General features: G+C 37.3%; 1 protein-coding gene across 1 annotated transcript in view; it reads left to right on the plus strand.

Moving 5' to 3' along the window:
- SNTG1 (syntrophin gamma 1) overlaps nt 1–25,008 on the plus strand; it is a gene marked incomplete at its 5' end in the record, with an annotated part of 149,827 nt that overhangs the window by 76,249 nt on the left and 48,570 nt on the right. The window contains one exon of the mRNA XM_080609708.1: nt 9,519–9,557. Within this exon, the coding sequence (XP_080465834.1) occupies nt 9,519–9,557 (39 nt within the window). The remainder of the gene's footprint in view (nt 1–9,518; nt 9,558–25,008) is intronic.

A 25,008-nucleotide genomic window follows, 5' to 3' on the forward strand; every position in this document is an offset into this window, starting at 1 on the left:
AACAGCTGAGTAAAGCATTATTGAAAAATAGGATTTAATTTCAACAAAATTTTCCTTGAATACTTGCAATTCAGAGAAAAAGAATAAAATATGTATTCCAGATGCATCTTATAGCTTCTAGAGTCTAATATGTCCAGCTATAGAAGATCTATGGAATTTATATTTACAGTATTTTGAGTACAGGTGACATAGAATTAATTTTAAAAGTTTAGCTGGAGGAATCTGGAAGTTATATTTCAGTAGAAGTCCTCAATATCTTCAAAGGAAGACTGGATTGAGAGATGCTAGGTATGCTACATCTTTACTCAGGAATCTATTTATGTTTTCTTAACAAGAATTAAAATGGATATGAATACTGATGAAGCATTCAGATAGATTCCTATTGCAAACTGGTTTTCTTTGGTGGATAGTAAAATTGTTTTAAGTTGCAAATTTAAGAGGTGCTCAAGAGGAATACATTTCACTATTTTGTGAATGATATGTTAACTGATTATTACCTACAGCAGCTTTTTTTACTCTTAGTGTGATTGATCCTGCAGTAATAATATTCCAATGAGCAACCACTATTGTGATATAAACCACAATTAACCAGTTGTGTTTCGTTATCTGAAGCAATGCTTCTTGTATCTCCTTCCAGGCTTTTTTTTTTTTTTTTTAATATGTATTTTTTCAATTCTCATTGTTCACAGTCTTTCTACTAAATCTTCAGTAGAGAGAGGAGTATGTTTCTCACTTTCAGATGGAACCATAATAGTTTTCCTAGGGACTGGGTATCAGTTGTTACTGTTGTCGTTAATAATATGCATGTTGCTGCTGGTATTTTAATTACGGAGATTCATTTTTGTGAAACTGTGATGTTCGTAGCATAAGTATCTTCTTTAAAGAAGCACAGGAGCAATATTATCATTAAGGTAATGTCCAAACCTAGTAATAGGTGTTAAATATTGCAGCATTAAGTGAAGTCATATATCTGCCAAGTCAACCTTTATTATTATTATTTTTTTTAATTTAAGTAAAAGTAATCCCAGTCCTACTGCTGGAACATCACAGATGTGTGAAGACTAGGTTTTGTGCTTTTGTCCTTAGGGCTTGCACTATACTTTCATATAATAGTCACAAATCTGGTATTTCTTTGTAATATCCATCTGTTACTGCTGTGCTGGTAGCATTCAGTGCATCCCTGAATTCTTTTCCCTGAGAAAGGAAGTGAAAGAGGTTTGATGATATGTAGGTTTTCAATCACAGTTCAGATGGCCTCAATATACAAATCTTGATTTTTTCCATGCATCAGTTCAAGACCCCTTTAGGAAGAATTTGTATTCAGCCAGTTTGTTTTTTGGGGGAACATTCCTCAGTCTTAGTAGCCATCCTTTGTTTTCTCCAAAAGAATTTATCAAATACCTGCATGTATGAGAGCTCACCAAAACATGTGGGCTCTCTGTATACTTTGTACAGCTGGCTAATACAAAGCCAGTCAGTACAAGAATTTAAAAAGTTTGAAGAATGCTTTGAAGGACTGCTTTCCAGATGAGACTTCAAAATTATCTCAGGCCTTTCTTCCTCTGCTTATAAGTAGGATTCAGAGGAAAGCTTTTGGTTTCTGGATGTTGGTTGTTATTCAAGGATCACCTTCTACAAGCTCAAGAGTGTTGCATCCCAACTAGAAGGAAGTGCAGCAGGAAGGCCAGGAGACCTCCTTGGATGGATAAAGAGCTGCCCAGGAAAACTCAAAGGAGAAACAAGACTTATAAAAGGTGGAAGCAAGAACAGGCGGCCTGGGAAGAATACAGGGAAGTTGTCTGGGAAGCTGGAGACCACGTTAGGAAAGCTAAGGCCCAGTTAAACTTGGCTAGGGATGTGAAGGATAACAGGAAGGGATTCTATAGGCATCCCTATAAAAGACAGACTAGGGACAGACTAGGGACATAAAATAGCAAATAAAAGACAGACTAGGGACAACATAGGCCCCCTCCAGAAGATATCGGGAGAACTGGCTACCCGGGATTTGGAGAAGGCTGAGGTTCTTAATGACTTCTTTGCCTCGGTCTTCACTGGCAAAGGCTCTGACTGCACCACCCAAGTCTTGGAAGGCAGATACAGGACTGTGAGAATGAAGACCCTAGGCCCACTGTAGGAGAGGATCTGATTCGATCTGGTTCGAGACCATCTTAAAAACCTAAACGTACACAAGTCCATGGGACCTGATGAAATCCATCCGCAGGTCCTGAAAGAGCTGGAGAATGAAGTTGCTAAGCCACTGTCCATCATATTTGAAAAATCATGGCAATCAAGTGAAGTTCCCGACGACTGGAAAAAGGGAAATAGAACCCCCATTTTCAGGAAAAGGAAAATGGATGACCCGGGGAATTACAGACCAGTCAGTCTCACCTCTGTGCCTGGCAAACTCTTGGAGCAGATTCTCCTGGAAGGCATGCTAAGGCACATGAAAAACAAGGAGGTGGTTGGTGACAGCCAGCATGGCTTCACTAAGGGGAAATCCTGCCTGACCAGTTTGGTGGCCTTCTATGATGGGGCTACGAAACTGATGGACGGGGCAGAGCAGTTGACATCAACTACCTGGATTTGTGCAAAGCATTCGACACTGTCCCACACAACATCCTTGTCTCTAAATTGGAGAGACATCAGTTTGATGGGTGGACCACTCAGTGGATAAAGAACTGGCTGGATGGCCGCACACACAGAGTTGTGGTCAATGGCTCAATGTCCAGCTGGAGACCGGTAACGAGTGGTGTCCCTCAAGGATCGGTGTTGGGACCGGTCTTGTTCAACATCTTTGTCGGTGACATGGACAGTCGGATTGAGTGCACCCTCAGCAAGTTTGCTGATGACACCAAGCTGTGTGGTTCGGTTGATACGCCGGAGGGAAGGGATGCCATCCAGAGGGACCTTGACACACTTGTGAGGTGGGCTGATGCCAACCTGATGAAGTTTAACCATGCCAAGTGCAAGGTCCTACACCTGGGTTGGAGCAATGCCAGGCACAGCTGCAGGTTGTGCAGAGAAGAGATTCAGAGCAGCCCTGCAGAGAAGGACTTGGGGGTGTTGGTCGATGAGAAAATGAACGTGAGCGGGCAGTGTGCGCTCGCAGCCCAGAAAGCCAACCGTATCCTGGGCTGCATCAAAAGCAGCGTGACCAGCAGGTCGAAGGAGGTGATCCTGCCCCTCCACTCTGCTCTCATGAGACTTCATGTGGAGCATTGTGTGCAGTTCTGGTGTCCTCAACATAAAAAGGACATGGAACTGTTGGAACAGGTGCAGAGGAGGGCCACGAGGATGATCAGGGGCCTGGAGCGCCTCCCGTATGAAGAGAGGCTGAGAAAGTTGGGGCTGTTCAGCCTGGAGAAGAGAAGGCTGCGTGGAGACCTCCTAGCAGCCTTCCAGTATCTGAAGGGGGCCTACAAGGATGCTGGGGATGGACTATTCGTTAGGGACTGTAGTGACAGGACAAGGGGTAACGGGTTAAAACCTGAACAGGGGAAGTTTCGATTGGGTATAAGGAAGAAATTCTTTACTGGGAGGGTGGTGAGGCACTGGAATGGGTTGCCCAGGGAAGTTGTGAATGCTCCATCCCTGGTGGTGTTCAAGGCCAGGTTGGATGAGGCCTTGGGTGGCATGGTTTAGAGTGAGGTGTCCCTGCCCATGGCAGGGGGGTTGAAACTTGATGATCTTAAGGTCCTTTCCAACCCTAACTATTCTATGATTCTATGTTTTGAGATGATCCATGAGAACTTTAAGTGCTAATATTGAACCAGAACAAAGATGTGTCTAGTGGTAGCAAAAGTATAATTATATTTCCCTTTGCCTTTCTAGCCAGCTGCTACTTTAGAACCTCTTCAGTCAGATGATTAGGGACTTCCTGAATTATGCCTATTGTGTCTTAATTGTCTATACTGTTTAAAAGTATTTGGTCTATTTTTGTTTTTTGTTTTTTTTTTTTTTTACTCTTAAGAGACATTTTACAACATTTATTGTAGAAGTTGAAATGTATTTCATCTTGCTTCTCACTTTTGTTCTCATCTAGAAACCATAGTGAGAATGATTCAGCTTACAGGTATCTATAGGAACAGACTCCAAAGCAGAGGTCAAGTTTATGCTTATACATTATTCAGTGTTGTATCAAGCCTCTTCTCTATATGAATGTTCATATATTCTGGTTTTCCCTTTTCTTTCTTCAAGAAACTTTATGCTGAGGTCATTCAGGCTGAGTGCATTTGCAATCCAGTGCATCTAGCTTTACAAAAAATTCAAGTTAGGCATGAAATGCTAGAAATCATGACAATAGTCCTAATATTTCCAGCTTTTGAACCATTTAGCTGGTAAAATGTGATCAACAGACAATACTGAATGGCATCATCCCTGATAGGTCAGGAAGTAACATAATTGTTTCACAAAGTAGTTTCTATGCTGCCATATTCTCCAGAACACATTGACAGATCACTTTGCAAATTATAGCTTATATGGATTTTCAGCCTAAACTCTAAGATCTGCTACAGCTTGTAAAACCAACACCAAGAATTCCTTCATTCACTCTATAGGCAGTTGTACATCAATTTGAATGCATCCACCAAGATATAATGTATTTTGTGTGGACTGTTGTATGCTTCTTTGAAATTTTCTCTGATTACCTGCTTTTTTCTGTGCACATATACTCTTGGATAACAAAATACCACCTTACCACAATTTATCTGTCACACTTAGAAAACAAAAACCTAGCAAGGACAGAAAATAAGAGTAACCAACTAATAATTCCAAATGTGAGTTATAGACTCTTTCTTATTCATTAACATAAGATTATCACAGCATCAATTCATGTTTTTTTCCAAAGTGCTCCAAATAGTAATGAACTTGCTACCTGTTTGCTGTCACTTAACATCCTAATGGCAGGAATTGCATTAATCTGCGAGACGAACTACTTAATAAATCTACATTATTGTCAAGCTATTATATTTTAATTAGCTGTTTGTGAATGTAAATCAGCAGTTATGTAATGCAAAAAAAAAAAAGATTGAGAAGCCTTTAGAGTCAAAAATTGGTGAAATCCAGCCATATGGCTAGTATAAATAAAATAATAAAGAGTTCTTTTATAATTTGAAAACACGATAACGAAGGAGACCTGCAAAGTTATGTGTCAACTACATGCTGCAAGAAAATGATAGATCAAATCATATGTGAAAATGTGGGAGAGTCTGATCTACTGTGTAAGTCAACAAAATACGGAGCAGGAACTGCCAGCTTATTCCAAATGATGCTTTTCAGTCTTGGCTGTTCCTGTAGGTTCTCTGAGGGAATAGCCCCTGTCAAACAGTAATACCTACTATATTATTGCTTGTTGCAGAGGAGCAGTTGTGGTACCTGAGACTCACACTGTCATTAATCTAATGTGGTCTTTCACAGTATCACATTAGAACTGTGAGCCTCTCATTTACAGTACAGTATTTTAAGGCGATAGGATTAAAGCAAGCTTGGGACACAGAGTTTTCAAACATATGACTGCTTCTATTTAAATTCTTAAGAATTTGAAAAAACTAGAATCAGTGCCCTTATGTTTAGATCATACTGCCCTTGAGAGTCCTTACGGTGGTGTGTGCTCACTGAAAGCCACATTTTCTCATCATCTCATGAGGATCTTGTGATTACATTGGAATAGAAAATTTCATTAAAATAAATAGGTAAAAAAGGTCAAACAGACCCTTAATAAATAGCAGGTTTGAGATTACACTTTAAAATCCTCTTATGGAAACTGAAAATAGTTATCACAATGTTATTTGCTCAAAGAACATCTGAAATAGTATCTCTCAGAGGAATGAACAATTCAGTTAAGTTTCAACTGAATTTCAACATTTAAAATCCAGTTTTTGTAAGCTTAATCAGCTGCGTTGCAGAATAGGGTACAAGTCACACAAAAGAGTAATAGTACAGAAGGGTATTCTTATGTATTACTGCTTCTCTGACACAAATAAAAATGTAAATAAAATAAAATAAAATATAAAATTTTGCAATCCTTGCACACACCTTAAGCTAATGCCAGTTCATCTGCTCACCCTGCTGTAGAGTGATGTGTTTCATATTCTCATTTGTTTCTTCTGCAGAACAGGCACAGACATCACTGTGAAAACTACCCATCTGTGGTGACAACATCTAGTGCACACAATTAACTGAATTCGGCCATGGTGCACTCTTGATGTCTCACTTCATATTGTCTTGTTGTCCAGTATTCTTCATGCCTATGGTGTCCTAATATATTTGGCCAGGTGAATTTTTGAAATATATCTAGTCATATATGTTTATACCCCTGTCACAGTTAAATATAGAATCATAGAATCAACTAGGTTGAAAAAGATCATCAAGTCCACTCTTTACCCCAGGACTGCCAAGTCCATCACTAAACCATGTCAAAAACCAGGCATGTTATCATGTAAAAAAACATTTCAAAACCATGTCAAAATTCTTTTATGATAGCTTCCGCTAAAATATATTCTTACATTATTAGTCTCAGGTCAACATCACTTGCCCATGCCAGATGCAATATATTGCAGAGACCTTATATTTGATGCCTATTTCCTCCTTTTACATTTAGGTGATTACCAAATACCAAACTATTTTCTCCATGGTGTTCTTGGATGTTTGGGGTTTTTTTTTCCTAATCTGCATTCACAAAAGATCAACCAGAACAGAATTTCGCACCTCAGCAACTGTTTTTTGAACATGAAGTAGAAACAGGTAGTTCTTGATAGCTGCAGTTCAGTTTCCATCATGCTTTGTGTGTCCGTGCCTTCAGAACAAAACAAATTTATTTACTAACTTCTTTTGTCTCCTTTTATGCCACTCCTGATTTTTATTGCTTGGATAAATACATCTTTCTAAAGAATACTTGCAGAGCACCTGCCTTTCTTTCTTACTGTAGTATCTGTCAGATTGTTAAAGGTTATGTGCGTATATGCTTGCAAAGTATCATATTGGGGTTCTCTGATGAAAACAAACATTATCCATATGCATTAGTTGCATAACATTGTGTGCTGTGATTGTGCTTAATGAGTAAGAGTATTACAATGAGTTCAGTAACGATATGGAAGACTGAAAGAACATTTCTCCTTTAGCTAATAATTTCAAGTAACAGAAGATGTATTTTTCTCCTTCTAGTTGTGAAAAATTTTTCTTTTTAGATTTTTATTGTTAAGGATTGGATGGGTTTTTATTCTTAAGGATTGGATGGATATTCTTTGTGGATCTGGATCATCTGTAGGTTAAATTTTATTCTATTTTGTAACATGCTGGGAAGAACAATGTTGGCTAATGTTTTTCTTTCTGTGTTCTCAGACACTGTATCTCATAATCTTGAAGATCAGTGACTTCTGCTCCTTTATTGTAGAATTTTTTCTTGGGTTTTTTTCATGTAACATCCAGTGTTAATACATGTGAATGATAACCATTTGCAATCTTCCTAAAACTAATCACACTTAATGTTTTTCAGTTTCTGATAGAGCTGAACACCTGTAATGCAGTTTGCAAACTATACTGCAATTAAAAATAATGCATTTCAAAAAATTATCACCATATTACCTGAAAAAAAACCCCATGATTATTTTAATTCATCAAAGTAACAATAGTTAGAACAATGTAGGTGTTTTGACCATGCTTAAAAAAAAAAGAGCTGGAAATCTGAGAAATGAGAAAATTAAGTTTGCATTATGCATTTAAACATTTCACAGGAACATTTAAAAGTACACTGGGCTCCTAATGTACTTTTTTTCTGTTAAAAAAATTTAATCTCGATACATGAAGTAAACAAAAATATTACCAAAGTATTTAATATGTAACTCTAACTTGCCACTAAAAAGATGTTTCCAGTATTTCATTTAGCATAGTAAATGTTCCTTCATAATGCATTTTTTTCATGGTACTGGATGCAGTCTTTGCTTAAACTAGAAGAAAATACACAGTTTTGACAATGATTTTAATAGCACCTACTAACACAAAAAGGGATTTATCATGCTGGAGTATTTCATGTTGGATTTAGGAATAAATCCCAGAAGTCTTGAAATCTCTGTTTTTCTGACAAAAACTTGTGGTTTGCCTTCACCTTTTCTTTTAAGAGCTCATATAAGGTAATTGTTACCTTCTGAAGTGTGGATTGATTTTATTTTCATATTTTGTTCACTGAACGTCCTAACTCCTCCAGTGTTTCTCCTTAACTTACATCGACTGAAGCTGATGTACATGCAAGAAGGGAGAAATGTTGTTCAGGCGCTTTTTATTCAGGGTACGTTTGAAAACCAGCTGAAAATGCTTGCTAGTATGTTCTTGTCAGTGAAAATTATCCTTTGATAGTGAAATTGTGGAATGTCAGTGACAGACTTAGAGACTTCTTTTGTATTTGCATGAAGAATGCAAAGAGTTTATCGGACAATACTCCAAGTGAGGTCTCACGAGAGCAGAGTAGAGGGGCAGGATCACTTCCTTTGACCTGCTGGTCACGCTCCTCTTGATGCAGCCCACGATACGGTTGGCTTTCTGGGCTGTGAGCGCACACTGCCAGCTCATGTTCATTTTCTCATCAACCACCATCCCCAAGTCCTTCTCTGCAGGGCTGCTCTGAATAAAATAATAGCTACAAAAACAACTGTGAAAAGTTAACATAAGAGAGAAAAAAGTAAATTCTGGGTATTAAGTGTCTGTCATAAATGCACATGGATTTACTAGCCTTGCTCAAAAGCTTTCAGAGAGTATGGTTAAAATAAGGAACATTTTTGTTTAAGTAATGATAAGAATGGGTATGTTCCACACTTAATTCTGCTTGTATTGGACACTTCTGTGTCAGAAAGCTGGCAATGTTTATTTAGATGGAGTCAGTGATCTATAGGGCTAAATACAAACTCCTGATCAATCAGGAGCCTCATGCTGTTTTTTTCTTTTTACCAAGGGGTATTGTTGAATGTTTAAAGAAAAAAAATTACTTGAATAATTATCAAAACTGACTTTGCACTCTTGATTTTCACCTAGGATAAGAAGGGTAAAGTAAGGGATGTTTCAAAAGGTATTCCAGACCAATTTTCCCTAACTTTCTAAGGAAAGAAATTTGCTTAAAGCTTGATGACTTTGGTAGATGGCAGTAAGTTGTTCTGAGTTACTTACATAATTAAATACTCCAATTTAAGTTATGGCTTCCAGCACCCTTCCAACACTAACAATTCTATGATTCTTATCAGATAAAAGCAAAAGATGTGGTTTTATAGAAGTCATAAATAATTTTGCATGTATTCTCTTTTCCAGTATTCTGACCAGTGGAATGAACTACATAGTGACCGAAATGTCCCATTATGCACATGAGCTTGACAAAGTTTTCAACCTCTTTAATGCAGATTTTATTCTTTTTTTTTTTTATACATAATTAGGAAGGATCTGGTGTATGTGTCTAAAATCCAATGGTGTTTATTTTTGTTTAGTTGTTTTTTATGTAATGACTGAATATTAATCTATTTCTTTATTCATTTTTATAGATAAAAAAAATCAACAGGAATTTTCCCGTAAACCAGCAGGTAAGAAAAAGAAAATTGGAGTTTGTTTTATTTATAATTCTCATTTCAACTGTATTTAATTGTATGGTTGCTGTGCATTATTCTAGCTCAAGAATTCTCAGTAGGTTTTCTTTAGGGAGTACCTTGCTGCCTCAAAATAGGCAGCTTTTTCTGAAGTCAAAGGGAGCTAGAGTGTTTGCTAAAAGTAAGATCATGCCTAATCTTTTAAAATTAACCTCTTCAATGCATGTATGTACATACATATATGTATATATAATTTTTCTTCAGATTGCATCTCATTTTACTATAAAAGGGGGAATGGGATTGTTATGCTTTATGGAATTATCCATTAATGTTCTAAAAATGCATGAATTCTGTTGTCCAAGTGAAGGCATAAAAAAGTATTTGCACAGGGTTATGGAGCAGGCTAGCAGCAGAACTTGGAGCAAACTGAATCAACTGATAGTCTCGAAGTTCATTCATTGACAGTCTCATATTACCTGGTTGGTTAATGTCTTTCTCACACTTAGGTATTAGTATCAAAATCTAATATATATAGTATATATAGTATATCAAATCTAATATGTATAGTGTATATACAGTATCAAATACCTATTAAAATTAGTATCAAAAATGCATGTGAACCCTTTGATTTTACACCTTTGTCTATGTAAACAAAATTTTCCATAGACTTTTCCATCATCATTGGCAACATTTCAAGTTAATCTTTCGACTGCTGTCTTCATCCTATTACACTAAAAAAAAAAAAAAAAAAGGCATACTTAAATTCACTTAACAAATACCCATGTGTTTCTTTATGAGCATTAGCAGGGCAATTGAAGGTTATTTTCACTTAGAATTTATGTATATGTATGTGTGTGCGTTCATGTACATATATATAGGCAAATAAAATTAATATGTATATATATGTATCTCTTTATATATGTGGATTTTAATTAGTTGTTAAATATAACAGGGTGAAGGCAGTTGTCAAACTTGAGTCAAGGAACCAATCCAGCTAGTTAGAATTACTTTATGAATATATTCTTGATTTGGAGAAGCAAATATCATCACAGGCATATGCATTAGCATTACAATAAGGAAACAAATGAACCTGCATAGGTGTGGAAGCTACTGTAGCACTAGCACTGTTTTCCAAATGTCTCAGTGTTGCAATAGGTTAAAAAGAGAAGAGAGAAAGTGATTAGGAAACTTTTTGACTGAATGTAATATAGCATCTTGTCTTTAAGACAGTAATTATGAATATAGGTCTGTCTGGAAAATTATTAGAAAAATAAGATACATTTACTGAAAATTAAATATTCAAAGATCATGAGTATTGCTAAGAAAGTGATATGGACAGCATGAAGCAATAAGTTCTGAGAATGGTGTTAATACATTTAATAGCAGTGGAAAGATGATGCAAAAAATGCTGGAAGAGGACCACAAAGACAACATACTGAGACAGCATACTGTTGAAGAAGATTATGAGAGAACAGGGAAACAAAGTTTTCCCTTTCTGAGCTGACAGTAATGAAGAAAACCACTAGACTGTGGCAAAAAAAGTTAGAAAACTGGTTATGTTTTCTATACTGGTACTTATGCACAGGCTACACATAGGGCCATCTAAGAGAATATCATCATGTCGAGAAAAAAAAAAAAATCATTTGGTACTGAAAACATAATGTGCATTTTAAATATACACTAAAAAGAATACTACATTATAGACAAAATTTCCATAATTCCACATGAAAAACAATAAAGACCTCATAGCAGAGAGGCACAAAGTATAGAATATTTCAGAGTTTCAGCTAGAAGCTGCTCTATTTGATCAGCAAAGAGAAAGGAAACTCATGTTTCCTTTTCTTGGAACTCGTCACTGCTCTTCAGCTGTTATGCTGATTACAGCAAATGTCATCTCTCACAAGCACCATCGTTAAGCAGTTGAGTTCTGAAAGGTGGCATCAACTTCCCCACTAACCGTTTCCAAATGACAAGAAAATACACCCTACCTTAATAAACTGTGGTGGTGTATTGAGGACAAGCACTGCCCATTCCTTTTCAATTGCCAGTCTTCACATTAGCCATCATGAGTTTGTGAATGTGCTGATCTCAGCTGAAAACTGACTTAATAGCATCTAAGGAAATCAGTATTACATAGTCTTTCTTACAAAATCTTCTGAGGCTTCTAAGGGCTGGAAACCAAATATATTGCCTCCAGTTACTGGAGATTTTACTACGCACTATGACTGTCATTTGCTATTTGGGTTATATTGAGATTTGACGTTTACTAATTGCCGCTCTAGGAGGATGAATTGGTTACATCTGGTTTAGGTGTGCAGTGGAATTGAAAGTTTAGATCTAAGTCTCATTCTTGCCTTCAATTCACCTCCTGTCCCTACATGTGCAAGTAGCTACAATGTTTCTAAATCACTGCTGGGAAAGTAGTACCTTTCTGATTGCACTTCAAGCTTCCTTTACTCAAAAAGCTGGCAGTGCAAAGCAGATTCAGTACCTGTCAAACCCAAGGAGCTGATTTTCCATTTTATTGGATTATGGCTGTGTTCACATATATGTTCACAAATGCAGCAAATAAGTCTTTCGTTTCTCTACTACACAAACAAATGCTGAGTCTCAAGGTATCACATGAAACAGAGATTAGAATATCTGGGCAGAGCACTGTATTTAAAACTTTATTTTCCCACACTGTATGTTTTATCTCTATTAAGATGAATTCAAAGGCCCTTCACCTTTAATCAATGTTGAATTCATAAAAAAAGAATAATGGGGAAGAATGCTATAATCCTTTAAGTTGAACACTGTTTCTCTTCAATCTGCTGACAACATGAGCATTTTTTGGAAGATTTGACTTGTCTCTGCAGAAGATAAGATGTTCTTGTTAAATAATTTTAATTTTCATTTTTAAGGAGGAAACTTTCCCTCTAGAATTTCCCTGCATTTATGGAAAAAGAATTGGTAGCTGTCCTGTTCAAAGTTAACAGTTTATAGTGAGAATTATATGAGAACGAGACGGGGTCTGTTTTCCTCTCCACAACTTTGTTTAACTCAGTTTTAAAACAATATCATGGCATAATGGACTGATGCCACACTAAGGCAAGTAAGTGGGATATAATTGTGCGTGTGAGACTCCACAGCACTTGATTGTCATGAATTCCAGTGTTTTGCAGGCATATTTACATCTTGATGACATTCACAAATACACGTGGATATGCCCATTTTCTCTTGCTTTCGATAAAATTTAATAAGAGCAACTACTGATACGCGGAGAGACTCCACAACTCGTAAAAGTTGTAAAGTAGGTATGCTTTTATTCAGCGCTGAGGTGCATCGGGATCGCTCCTTCAAAGTATGCACACCTCAGTGTCGTTTTCCCGCTACATTTATCCTCCAAGGTTACACGCCTATACATATTCATGATCTATCCCCGCTTCGTATTATAATGAGCTAAAAAGTCCTTTGCACATGCGCACTGCCTCCCCGTGGTCATGGGTGAGGGTCTCAGGATGAAGTAAATGAGTCTTCCTCTTGTGGGCAGGGGTCTTCAAGATGAAGTAAACGAGTCTTCCTCTTCTTAAACTTTTCACCTTTGTCACATCTGGATGCCCCAGTGATTACACAAGTAGCTGAAACCAGCCATATCTGTCTGTCTTTGGATTAACTGATAAGTAGAGAAGAATGAGAAGGAATAGTAGAATGGGCCAACTGATATGTAGATGTGGTGAGGAGAAGGAGAAGAATGGTAAGGAGGATGGGTCAACTGATAAGGAGGATGGGCAGAAGAATGGTATGTAGAAGGCAATTTATGTTTAGTGGGGCCCCTAAATTCCACAGCCTTCCAGGCGCTAGCGCTTCTTATATCAAGCCTCCTTGTATCACTACATGCAGCTGTACCAGGTCAGCAATGTACTATCACCTCATATTTTGGCTTACTAGGCTACAGTTCAGCTTGATTAAACTTACGCAGTTAGAACAATCTAATTTAGAGTCACTTCTAAAACTTCAGCTTAGTGAGTTTACTTAGTAAAACCTAACTTGTAAACAATGTATAAAGGTGAATACATGCAAATGTCAGAGTGGCAGGCTTACCTGTCACTCAAGCCACTATCTTTTGCTGCATCTCTAAACGCTTAAAAAAGTGAATTGCATTGCTCAGGTTGATGGATAGGACCATGCCTGTTCTAAACATCTGTATGAAACACCACCATTTTTTTTTAATTGCAGGATAATAAGTTTAAAGATGACATTGCTATTGTATTAATATTTTTAAATTGGAGTGATTGGAATGGTTAAATAAAATGTTGTACTAAAGGTGACATGTAATCAAATCAAGTCATTCTACACATCTCTACACATACATTAAGAACAGAGTTTTGTTCCCTCTCCTGAAGTGTGTTTTGTTGTGTGTTTTTTGGGTTTTTTTTTGGTGGGTTTGGGGGTGTGTGGGTTATTATTTTTCTCTCCTGAAATTTGCATGACTGTTGAATTATTTGTTTGGTTTTTTTTTTTTTTTATTATTTTTTTAATACGCCTTTACTATAGATCTTCAGAATAGCCATTCTGCTGCTCTTGACTGACAATTATTGAACTTTCAGGTCCTCTGGTATATCTGCTCTATCACCATCTGTTGTCACAGTATGGATTTGATCAGGTTTATTTTGAAGGAAATTCTCTAAAATTAAGCTTCTATTGTTAAATGTTTATAGAAACACACAGGGGGAGCTGAGTTCTTGCTGTTAAATTAAGCAGAATTGCATGATAGGGTGTAAATTGTGCTGTGCTAATTCCCCACGCTGTATTGTCAGCCATCTATAACACTCAACATGGATTATTACTCCATAACATAAACCCTTAAAAGGCTTATGTAGCTTCTTAATACTTTATTGAGCTTTCTGTAAAATAAAAGGAATATATATCTCTCTATATATAAATATATAAATATGTTTCTTTGGTTGACATGAAGACATTTCACTAAGCAGTTTCTTAATTATCTTAGATGCTTCTGAGGCCCTCTCTATTATAAAAAAACAATGCTTCCTATAGCAAAAAAAAAGTATTTTTCTTCCCTTTACATTGTAGACCAGAATAGCTTTTGAACTTCAGGACATAAAAACCTTGGAAGGACAGTACACACCATAGGCTGTTAGAGATTTTAGACTGAGGAAACCATGTTGATTTTTGAAAGGAAGGTCAGACTGCTTCTTGAAGATAGTGGATTACCTGAGGAGCTAGATGACATTCATGTTGTGAGTCACTGGATGCAATTATTAGATAGCCATGATTATGTCCTAGGGCTGCATTCCCTGTAGTTCATGAAAGGATGGAAGTAATTTGGACACCCACTGGAAATTCAGATGATAGAAAAGAGCAATTAGATCAAGTTCTTATTTAAATATCAAATTCTAAATCTCAAGCTGTGTATCAAATAATTTCTACATGTCCAGCAAATTCAGTTGTGCCTCAAGTATGGAGTTCATCCTCATTTACGTATTATTCTCATTTATCTTCTGGTATTTTTTTCTTATACTAACTCGTTAGTATAGGAAGTATTAGTTATCTATTTTTTGTCTCTGCAATATTAATGTTGTAACTGAAAATTGCTTTCAGTTAAGGTATGTTTTGCCTGACCAAATTTAGAGACCACATCCTTGTAGATCTGTGGCCAAATTTTAGTCAATACAGGGATGAATGTTCTGTATTCTTCACTAAAGATTTGAATAGGGCAGATGAATTAGGGGGGATCTAAATGCTTTGCTTCTACTAAGAGAGTTATGAGGGGCAGTCAACATGGCTTTACCAAGGGGAAGTCGTGCTTGACCAACCTCATAGCCTTTTATGAGGAAATAACACGGTGGATGGATGACAGCAGAGCTTTGGATGTGGTCTACCTTGACTTCAGCAAAGCGTTTGACACAGTCTCCCACAGCATCCTCATAGCTAAACTGAGGAAGTGTGGTCTGGATGATCAGGTAGTGAGGTGGACTGTGAGCTGGCTGAAGGACAGAAGCGAGAGAGTTGTAGTCTATGGGGCGGAGTCCAGTTGGAGGCCTGTATCTAGTGGAGTGCCTCAAGGGTCAGTACTGGGACCAGTATTATTTAATATATTCATCAACGATTTAGATGAGGGAATTGAGTGTACTGTCAGCAAGTTTGCTGATGACACTAAGCTGGGAGGAGTGGCTGACACGCCAGAAGGCTGTGCTGCCATCCAACGAGACCTGGACAGGCTGGAGAGTTGGGCAGGGAATAACTTGATGAAATATAACAAGGGAAAGTGTAGAGTCGTGCATCTGGGCAGGAACAACCCCAGGTTCCAGTATAGGTTGGGGAACGACCTGTTAGAGAGCAGTGTAGGGGAGAGGGACCTTGGGGTCCTAGTGGACAGCAGGATGACCATGAGCCAACTGTGTGCCCTTGTGGCCAAGAAGGCCAATGGCATCCTGGGGTGTATTAGAAGGGGGGTGGTTAGTAGGTCAAGAGAGGTCCTCCTTCCCCTCTACTCTGCCCTGGTGAGACCACATCTGGAATATTGTGTCCAGTTCTGGGCCCCTCAGTTCAAGAAGGACAGGGACCTGCTGGAGAGAGTCCAGCGCAGGGCAACTAAGATGATTAAGGGAGTGGAGCATCTCCCTTATGAGGAAAGGCTGAGGGAGCTGGGTCTCTCTAGTTTGGAGAAGAGGAGACTGAGGGGTGACCTTATTAGTGTATATAAATATATAAAGGGGGAGTGTCACGAGGATGGAGCCAGGCTCTTCTCAGTGGCAAACAATGATAAGACAAGGGGTAATGGGTACAAACTGGAACACAAGAGGTTCCACTTAAACTTGAGAAGAAACTTCTTCTCAGTGAGCGTAACGGAACACTGGAACAGGCTGCCCAGGGGGGTTGTGGAGTCTCCTTCTCTGGAGACATTCAAAACCCCCCTGGATGCCTTCCTGTGTAACCTCATCTAGGTGTTCCTGCTCCGGCAGGGGGATTGGACTAGATGACCTTTTGAGGTCCCTTCCAATCTCTAGCATACTGTAATACTGTGATACTGTGATACTGTAGGCATTTAAAATAAGTGAAATGAACAAACATTTCCCATAACTAGATGTTACTAAGTGGAATACTAAATTGATAATCAGATAAACAAACGTTACTTATTTTCTCCTTCTGAAAGAAGTGTTACTAGGTATTGTACATATTTTAGTAACCTTTCAAGGGTAGATTACAAGCAGGATTTAGGAATCTGTGGGGAAGTGGTGTGATGCGTAGCTGTTACCCACCCTGGTTCCTGAAGAACAGAGGAACATGAGGATAAGATCCAAAACAGCTGGTGTGTAGTTCTACCTTGTAAATCTCACGTGGACAAATCTGGTAGCCCTTCCGTCTTTGTGGCTTAGGGGTCTGAGTCAAAGGTCAGGTTCAAAGCTCATAATGCTTCCACAAAGACTCTAATAAACTGATGGGGTTTTTTTGCACTAAATAGCTAGCTAGCTGGATAGATATTAAGACAAAATCGATAAATACACATACTGTATGAAAGAATATGTTTATGCCTGGTTTTGAGTGACAGTCATAGCTTAAATATATTCAACTAGCATGTGGACAGCTTGATCTTCTGCTTTCCAGATTAAGGTGCTCTTACCAGATTTTTTGTCTGGCTTTAGGCTCCTCTCAGGTTTTAAATTAGGCTCTTTCTGATCCCACAGGTCTTGTGTGTCTTGTGTGTCTTCCAATGGGAGATGTATGCCTTGGATTTTATCTTGATAGTTAGGTTAGAAGATGAAAGATACAAGTTTGACACACTGAATTTGCAAGTACTGGAATTGCTAAGTTGCCATAATAAGGGCTCTCTTTTCACTTGCTACTGTTTGCAACGATATGATCTTAACATTTTGTCCTAAACCTGACCCTGCCTGTAGACGGTGTGCAGGATTGCTCCAAACTAGACACCCCTCCCCCCCGCCCCGAACAGATTTAGACAGAGGAATCATGGCTTCCTCATTTGTCATAAAACTTTAATACGGACAAAATTTAACAAACACAGCTCTTCCCAGAAGCATAATTCTGTATCTATGATGAGAAATCACTGAATTTAAACAGCAGTTGAAGGTATTGCTTTTGTTGCATCATTTTATCCCTGTGTTCTGTTCATATGCATGACATAATTAAATTTGGATCTGATATTTTGCCACTTACCAAAAAACTTAAGACATGTACCGTGAATAGGACACTTAAAGGAGTACTTGTGATTTAAAAGGCAGAATTTGGAGTGCAGTTGTATATTTATGATGTTTGGGACTGTGAACATAAGTAGCAAATGTTTTTATTTTTTGATTCCAATAGAATAAATTCTCGTATCCTTTTAATGTATTTTATTGTTAGACAGGATTTTTAGCTACTATCCAAACAAACCAACATAGCAGGAGGATAGGAAATAAATTCCAGCATCCTTGTTTAGAAATAGATGCCTTGAATGATGCATATGTCCTATACCACTCTGCTCTGACAAGTTCCTGAAATGTGGTAATAAAGAGAAGAAATAAGAAAAGGAGAGAAATTGAATCACCATGTCCACAAAATCTATAGGTCATGGTTTTGGTTTAGGGTTGATTTTTTGGGTTCTTTTTCTTTTTTTTTTTTTTTTTTTGGGGGGGGTGTGGTGGTGGTGTTTTTTTTCTTTACAGTTATACTTAGAATGATTAGGTATGGGGAAGACTTTGTTCTTTCCTCTAACATCACCTTAAATCCAGAATCATTAATATCCATGACTTACCAGATAAGCATTTGTTCTGTCTGCTATTTTGGAATTTTTATTGAAGGCTGAGGTTAGAAATAAAAATACTGCAACATTCCAGTTCTTTATTATAATGTCTCTTTTATTGCATCAAGTGAATGTAAAAGTTCCCAAGAATGACATTAATTTAGTAGATTAGAATGAAGGTGTTCAGTAAGCCTATACACTCAGCATTCCTTGGGGAATTGTGTCATCTAAATAAATTAATTGGAATCAATGAAGCATGTACTTTAACTGTAGATCTTCTATTGAAGAAGCATATGGGACTCAAAAGGCTGAAAGAAAGCATTTTTAATTACAGTTTACTTCAAGAGAAGCAGTAAATAGGTATTTCATTTTTTTCTCATTCAGTTGTTTTACATCTATGCAGGTGATTGGTGCTTCGTATTATACCCTGTGAAAAGGAAAAATATGTAGTTTCTCAAAGTTCTAGTAACAGTGGCTAAACATAATTCTGTGGACCATAGATAAGGATCTTTTCCTTTTCATCACAGTAATAGTCCATGGTACCAATGATACAGTTGCTACCTTAATTTCAGAAAATAGTTGATATATGAAATAATGCAGTTTATGGGTCACCTACAAGTGAAGAAGGAAAAACAAAAACAAAACCCAAGAAGTATTAATCACTGAAAATTTCTGAGGAAAATCTGATAATAAAATTAATGGAAAAATATTAAAAAATGTAGTTAACTGCAAATGCAGAAACATCTGCTAGAAAATCATAGTATTAGGACACTGGTTTTTTTTGTCCTTTTAAACAGTTACATTTTCTGGAAGGAGGCACTGTTTAGTGCTCAGTATCTGTTGCATCTTGTGCACATTAGAGAACTTTTGCATTCAGTCTTACTGTTTTGGGAAACAAGTTAAGTCCATCATAATTTATGACACAGCAAATAGAAAATTAACAGCAGCAAATAGATGAACTATTCTCAGGAGCTGAGAACTTTAATAATATTTATTTATGTATTTATTAAATAATAAATGTTTTCCTTGTTGGAGTATTTCTCAGTAATGCTGGGTTTAGAACTAGAAAAAACGTCTGTATTTACTTACAAAGAATGCTTCTGGAAAATGGTGCAGGTCTGGAGAGGTCAAAAGGCCTGAAGCAGTATATAGACAATGCCGTGGCCAGGAACTTCTGATCTAGGTCTAGACAGACATCCAGCTTCTTTCGCTAAAACAGGTCTCTCTACCTGATAGGTCTGGTGGTGTGTAAGTGCTGAGTGTCCAGAGTCATTCAATCCAACTGGCACTCTGAAGTTCATCAGGATTAAGATGCAACAGTAAGCAGCTTTTAGCTACTTTCTTTAAATATACAGCCAGAAGTCATGCTACTCCCCATGATTTGTTTAAAAACCTACTGTTTATGGTACTTGCTTAATTGAAGCAATAGTCATTAGTCACTCTAACATATTGCTCCCACGAGCCTGCCCTCACGGTGGTAGGTGAGATAATATGGCGTCCTCTAATTCCCCTCCTGTTGAAGCAGGCTGCCATTCAAAATCAACCCCAGACAGCAGGAAAGAAGAGTATGCGAATAGGATCCAGACCTCTGAGACTATGCAAAAATGCCTTGAAGAAAAGATCTCTCTTTGAAAGGACAGACTTCCAGCTAGATCATAGAATCATAGAATATTAGGGTTGGAAAGGACCTTAAGATCAAGTTCCAACCCCCCTGCCATGGGCAGGGACACCTCACACTAAATCATGCCACCCAAGGCCTCATCCAACCTGGCCTTGAACACTGCCAAGGATGGAGCATTCACAACCTCCCTGGGCAACCCATTCCACTGCCTCACCACCCTCTCAGTAAAGAATTTCTTCCTTATATCCAATCTAAACTTCCCCTGTTTAAGTTTTAACCCATTACCCCTTGTCCTCTCACTACAGTCCCTAAATAGATATTAATTATGAGTTTACATCGATCAGTTGTTTAATAATGTTCCTGTAGGCCATTATACGCTCTTCACAGAGCCTTGAACTATTCCATCAGGATCTCTCCCTCAGCCATACGATGGCACCCACAGCAGATTTTTTATGTTGTCTTCCATGTGGGTGAAGGAGCCTGCCTGTCCCTTTGTAGGACCACTTAGTATGTAAGTGATAAATGTATTTTCTGAGAGCCCTGAGAAAACCTGAAGAACACTTTAACCTTGATAATCAGATTGGACAGAAAATAATTGTTTCTCAGTATAAATAGCAGAAGATATTTTCCGAATATATATAGTAATATATTTGGAGTAGCTATTTCAAATAATAGCTATTTTCATCCATTTATAAGTATTGCCATTTAAATGACTAACAATAGAATCTAAAAATTTGGCTCCCTAATAGTTGTCACCCAGAATTATTTGCTAGAATTCTGAGGTTGGCTTCAGTATTTAAATATAATATTTTAAGTCTAAACAGGCTTTTGTATACTTACATATATATCTGCACTGCTAATTTTTTGAATAGTTCAAACTGAAATCTCACAAAAGTATAAAAAGGTTTTGAAGTCAGATCTTTTGAATTCATTTTTACCAAAAAAGGGATTTCTGACAGATATGTTTACTTTGCTGTGCAAACAGCAACACCTGAGATTTAAAAGCCAGCTTTAAGCATGCACTATTTGCAGTTTTATTCTGGCTTTGTGAACGCTTTGAAGTGTAAACATCCAGTTCTGTAGAAATGTAGTTCTAATGTTATGCAAACTCAAAACATGTATTACTAAAATTAATTTCAAACAAGTCTAACCTATTACCCATCATCTGTATTTTCTGTATACTTAGTCGTTTGGGGTTTTTCTCTTTCATTGTTACCTTCCCCTTTGGATGGAGCTTAGGAAACAGGTATTTAGTGAGCTTTCAGGATATGAGCAAAGCCACTACATGAATTCTGTGATCTCACAGAGACAAACAGATAGCTTAAACTGCGCTAGTCCTATCCAAGCTGCTTACCAGTCCTTTCCTGAGAAACAGAAATGGAAATCAAAGGAACATCTGGAATCAGTCATTGAAATCTAATTGAAAACTACTCCTGGGGTGAGTTAAGAATGATAATACATGTTTCTGTAAGTGCTTCACTCACACTGGTACCTGAGGAGAATAATTATGGCAGTTGTTTGCTCAGTGGTACTATCAAAAGTCTGAAAGACACTGTCTAGTGACTTATAATACTATGATCTTTTTCCTTCGTTCATCACGTTCCAGTAGTCTAACCTGAGGCGACAAAGATGAATGTGTCACACTGTTCATCAGAAAGGAGAAACCACGCCCTCCAGCTCGATTATCTGAAATATTTTTTTGTTTGACCCATTTATATTTTAGAGACTAAGAAATATATTACATTTATATTGTGTACGTTTATAAAAGCAGGAAAAAAAAGTCATTAATCAAAAGATAAATCCTAAACACAGTCAAGCTACTAGGCTTTAGAACAGATGATGTTTACTTTCTTGCCACCTGAGTGTTGAGCTTTCTGTATTGCACTGTTATCTGTTTAAACCCTGAAAAATCTCAGAATTTTTATCCTGGGTTAAAATTTACAGCCCTCCTTGTGCCTGCTTGTAAATTCAGTAGATGAAAAATGGACAGGCAAGAATTCAGATATGACCATATAGCAAAGATATTTTTTTTCCCAGTAAAAAACAAACCCAACAAAACAGAATCCTACTGGTTGTAGTTACACAACAGCAAAAGGGGAAGGAATAGTGACTGTGATATATAGTCATTTTAGTCAGGATGTGTGTGATACCTGCCCATTATCAAACAGTTTGCTGAAAGTTGCTCTGTTGAATGCCAAAGAAGATTTGGAGTTTCTCAGGTAGGCTGTAAAATGCCTGTGATGGCAGTGGGACTGAGTGTCCCCAGTGATAAACCTGGTAGCCAAAATAATTTAGCACATCCCGAGGATGTGCTAAGTTGCTCTGAAGGTAAGTTATGTGGCAAGTAGATAAGAGAAGTCTCTACAAGAAGACAGGAGGCTTATTAAAGTGAGGAATGCAGATTGCTCTAGATAATACAAGATGTATTTTTTTCATTATCTTGCTACCATACCTATTAACCAAGAAAACATTGACTCAATCCCATGTAAAATGAACTCATCTCTTGTGTGATTCAGGGGGTTTACCACTGCCTCACTACTCTAGTTGAGTTTTCTTTTTTTTTTTTTTTTTTAATTTTTTTTTTAACTACCTGGTCAATATTCTGCAAGCCAAGACTAGTATGAGATATGTTTGTACTGTTTCACTACTTAGAGTACTGCGTACAGTTCTAGTGTCCTCAACATAAGGACATGGAGGGCCACTAGGATGATAAGGGGGATAGATCATCTCCCATACAGAGGCAGGCTAAGAAAATTGGGGCTGTTCAGCCAGGGGAAAAGAAGGCTGTGTGGAGACCTTATAGGAGCTTTTCAGTATCTGAAGGGGACCTACAAGGATGCTGGAGAGGGACTCTTACCAGGGACTGTAGTGGTAGGACAAGGGGTAATGGGTTAAAACTTAAATAGGAAAAGTTTTAGATACAAGGAAGAAGTTCTTTACTGTAAGAGTGGTGAGGCACAGAATTGGGTTGCCCAAGGAAGTTGTGAATGCTCGTGGCAGTGTTCAAGGCCGGGTTGGACAGAGCCTTGGTTGACATGGTTTAGTGTGAGGATGTGGAACTAGAAAAATCTTAAGGTCCTTTCCAACCCAAACCATTCTATGATTCCTTCTAGTAATTTCACACACAAACTCCCCAAATTAATATAGATTGGTATCTGATACTGCAGTTTGCATCCAAATATATCTTTGTAAAAACAGCTACATGACTGCTTTCTTGGATTAAGTCTTAACATAGGAATGCTATGCTTTCTAAATGCTAATCACCCCTATTAAAATGAATTAATTCAAATTGTAATGAATTTTAAATACATGTAATTGTTCATTGACTTGAATAATTTAAGGGAGGCAAAAACCACCAACTTTTAATGTTGGCACTTTGACAAAGGCACATAGTTGCCCAATAAAAGTTCAAATTGACTTTGTCTTTAGGAGAATTTATTTAAATGAGCAGGTACTTAGAAGTCTTAAATAAGTAAAATGAGTGATTTGTGATAAACTGTAGCTATTAACATGTAACACTGGATGGAAGACTGAATGGATGATGCAAAATGTTGCTCAGGATTAGTAGATTATAACAAGAAGATTGCCAGAAAAATTGAAAAGCAAAACACAGATATTTACCTGTTTAGAAAGCTGTCCTGTATCCACAAGTAGCCATCACTTTTCAAATCTGTGAGGAAAGTGAAGGCATGAAACAGTCAATATAGTCCTGGTTTCTAACAAGATCTGGTAGATTTCACCAGTCAGGTGCTAAGATTTCTCATGGGATGGTGTTGGATGTGATGCAAACTGTAATGCAGGTGTTATCTGCAGAGGTGCAGTCAAGTTTTGTTACCCTAAACAACTGTTTTCACTCTGATTATATTGTATGCTAAGAAAGCAAGTGTACCTTGTATTTAGTCTTTGATATCAGTTTTCAATTATCTGGAGCGTAAGGAAAAACTCATCTTTGATAACTAAGAAGTATTTTCTGTTTTCTCTGGTACTCTTTAATTTAAGACCCTGAAATATTTCCTTATTTTTGCGTGACCGTTTGAAAAACAGAACAGGACAAAACCAAATGGAAAACCTATACTTAGCCTTGGTCTGGCAACAAGATGACAACATGAGTTGTTTTCCAGAGGGAAATTAATCTACATGCAATAAAATAAATGTGTAATCTTATGTCTCCGATAATAATTTTATAATCTCCAATAAGAAGTGAAATGCTTAGATATTGAATAAACTATTACAGGTAGGTTGGTCAAAAATACAAAAATTGTCTTTGTCAGTGATAGCCCTAAAGCACATAGGATAGAAAGAGAAAATAAACCAGAGGAAAACTGAGAGAGAAAACTGTTTTGCAAGCTGGTTTTATATATTCATAATTTTTCTTATTTCACAGAATCACAGAATGGCTGAGGCAATAAGAAACCTCTGGAGGTCATCTTGCCCAACCCCTCTGGTCAAGCAAGATCACCTAGAGATGCCCATCCATAACTGAAACAAAAATATCAAATTTCTAAATTTTGCAGTTTAGACATTAAAGTGGAAGGGGATATGTCCCAAAGCTGTTCCTCTGCTATTAATAATTTCATGGCATTGTTTTCTAGAAAATACTGACCATTACTGATCTTTATTTTTCACAAAACATAATGAAACAAGTGAGGCTTTAAATTATTTAAAATCTAATCTGAAATTTATGTAAAATAACATTTCATAGCCATTTGTCTTCTGTTTCTCTGAGATTATTTCATATGGATACTGCCTTGGTTTAGCGGAATTTGTGAAGATAAAAAACAATTCACAGGAATTAAAAAACAATATGGAAAGATTACCAGGCTCTTCACCAACCTGAGGAAAAGGATAATAAGCATTTTGATTACACATACAATGCAGAAACATTTTTCTAGCATTCACTCAAAAGTATGTATGATTAGTTCTGCTGTCAACTTTGAAAAAACCTTCTCAGCATAAAAATCCTAAGCCTTTTATAAACAGAACTGGTATTGCCAGTGATAGCATTACAGTCACACTTTTAGTTGGTTTTAGTGTGGTTTTGTTATTTTTCTGCTAACAATTGACTGTAATGAATTTTGAGACTA

Source organism: Psittacula echo (genome assembly GCF_963264785.1).
Source record: "Psittacula echo genome assembly, chromosome: 2".
In the NCBI taxonomy this organism is placed as follows: Eukaryota; Metazoa; Chordata; class Aves; order Psittaciformes; family Psittacidae; genus Psittacula; species Psittacula echo.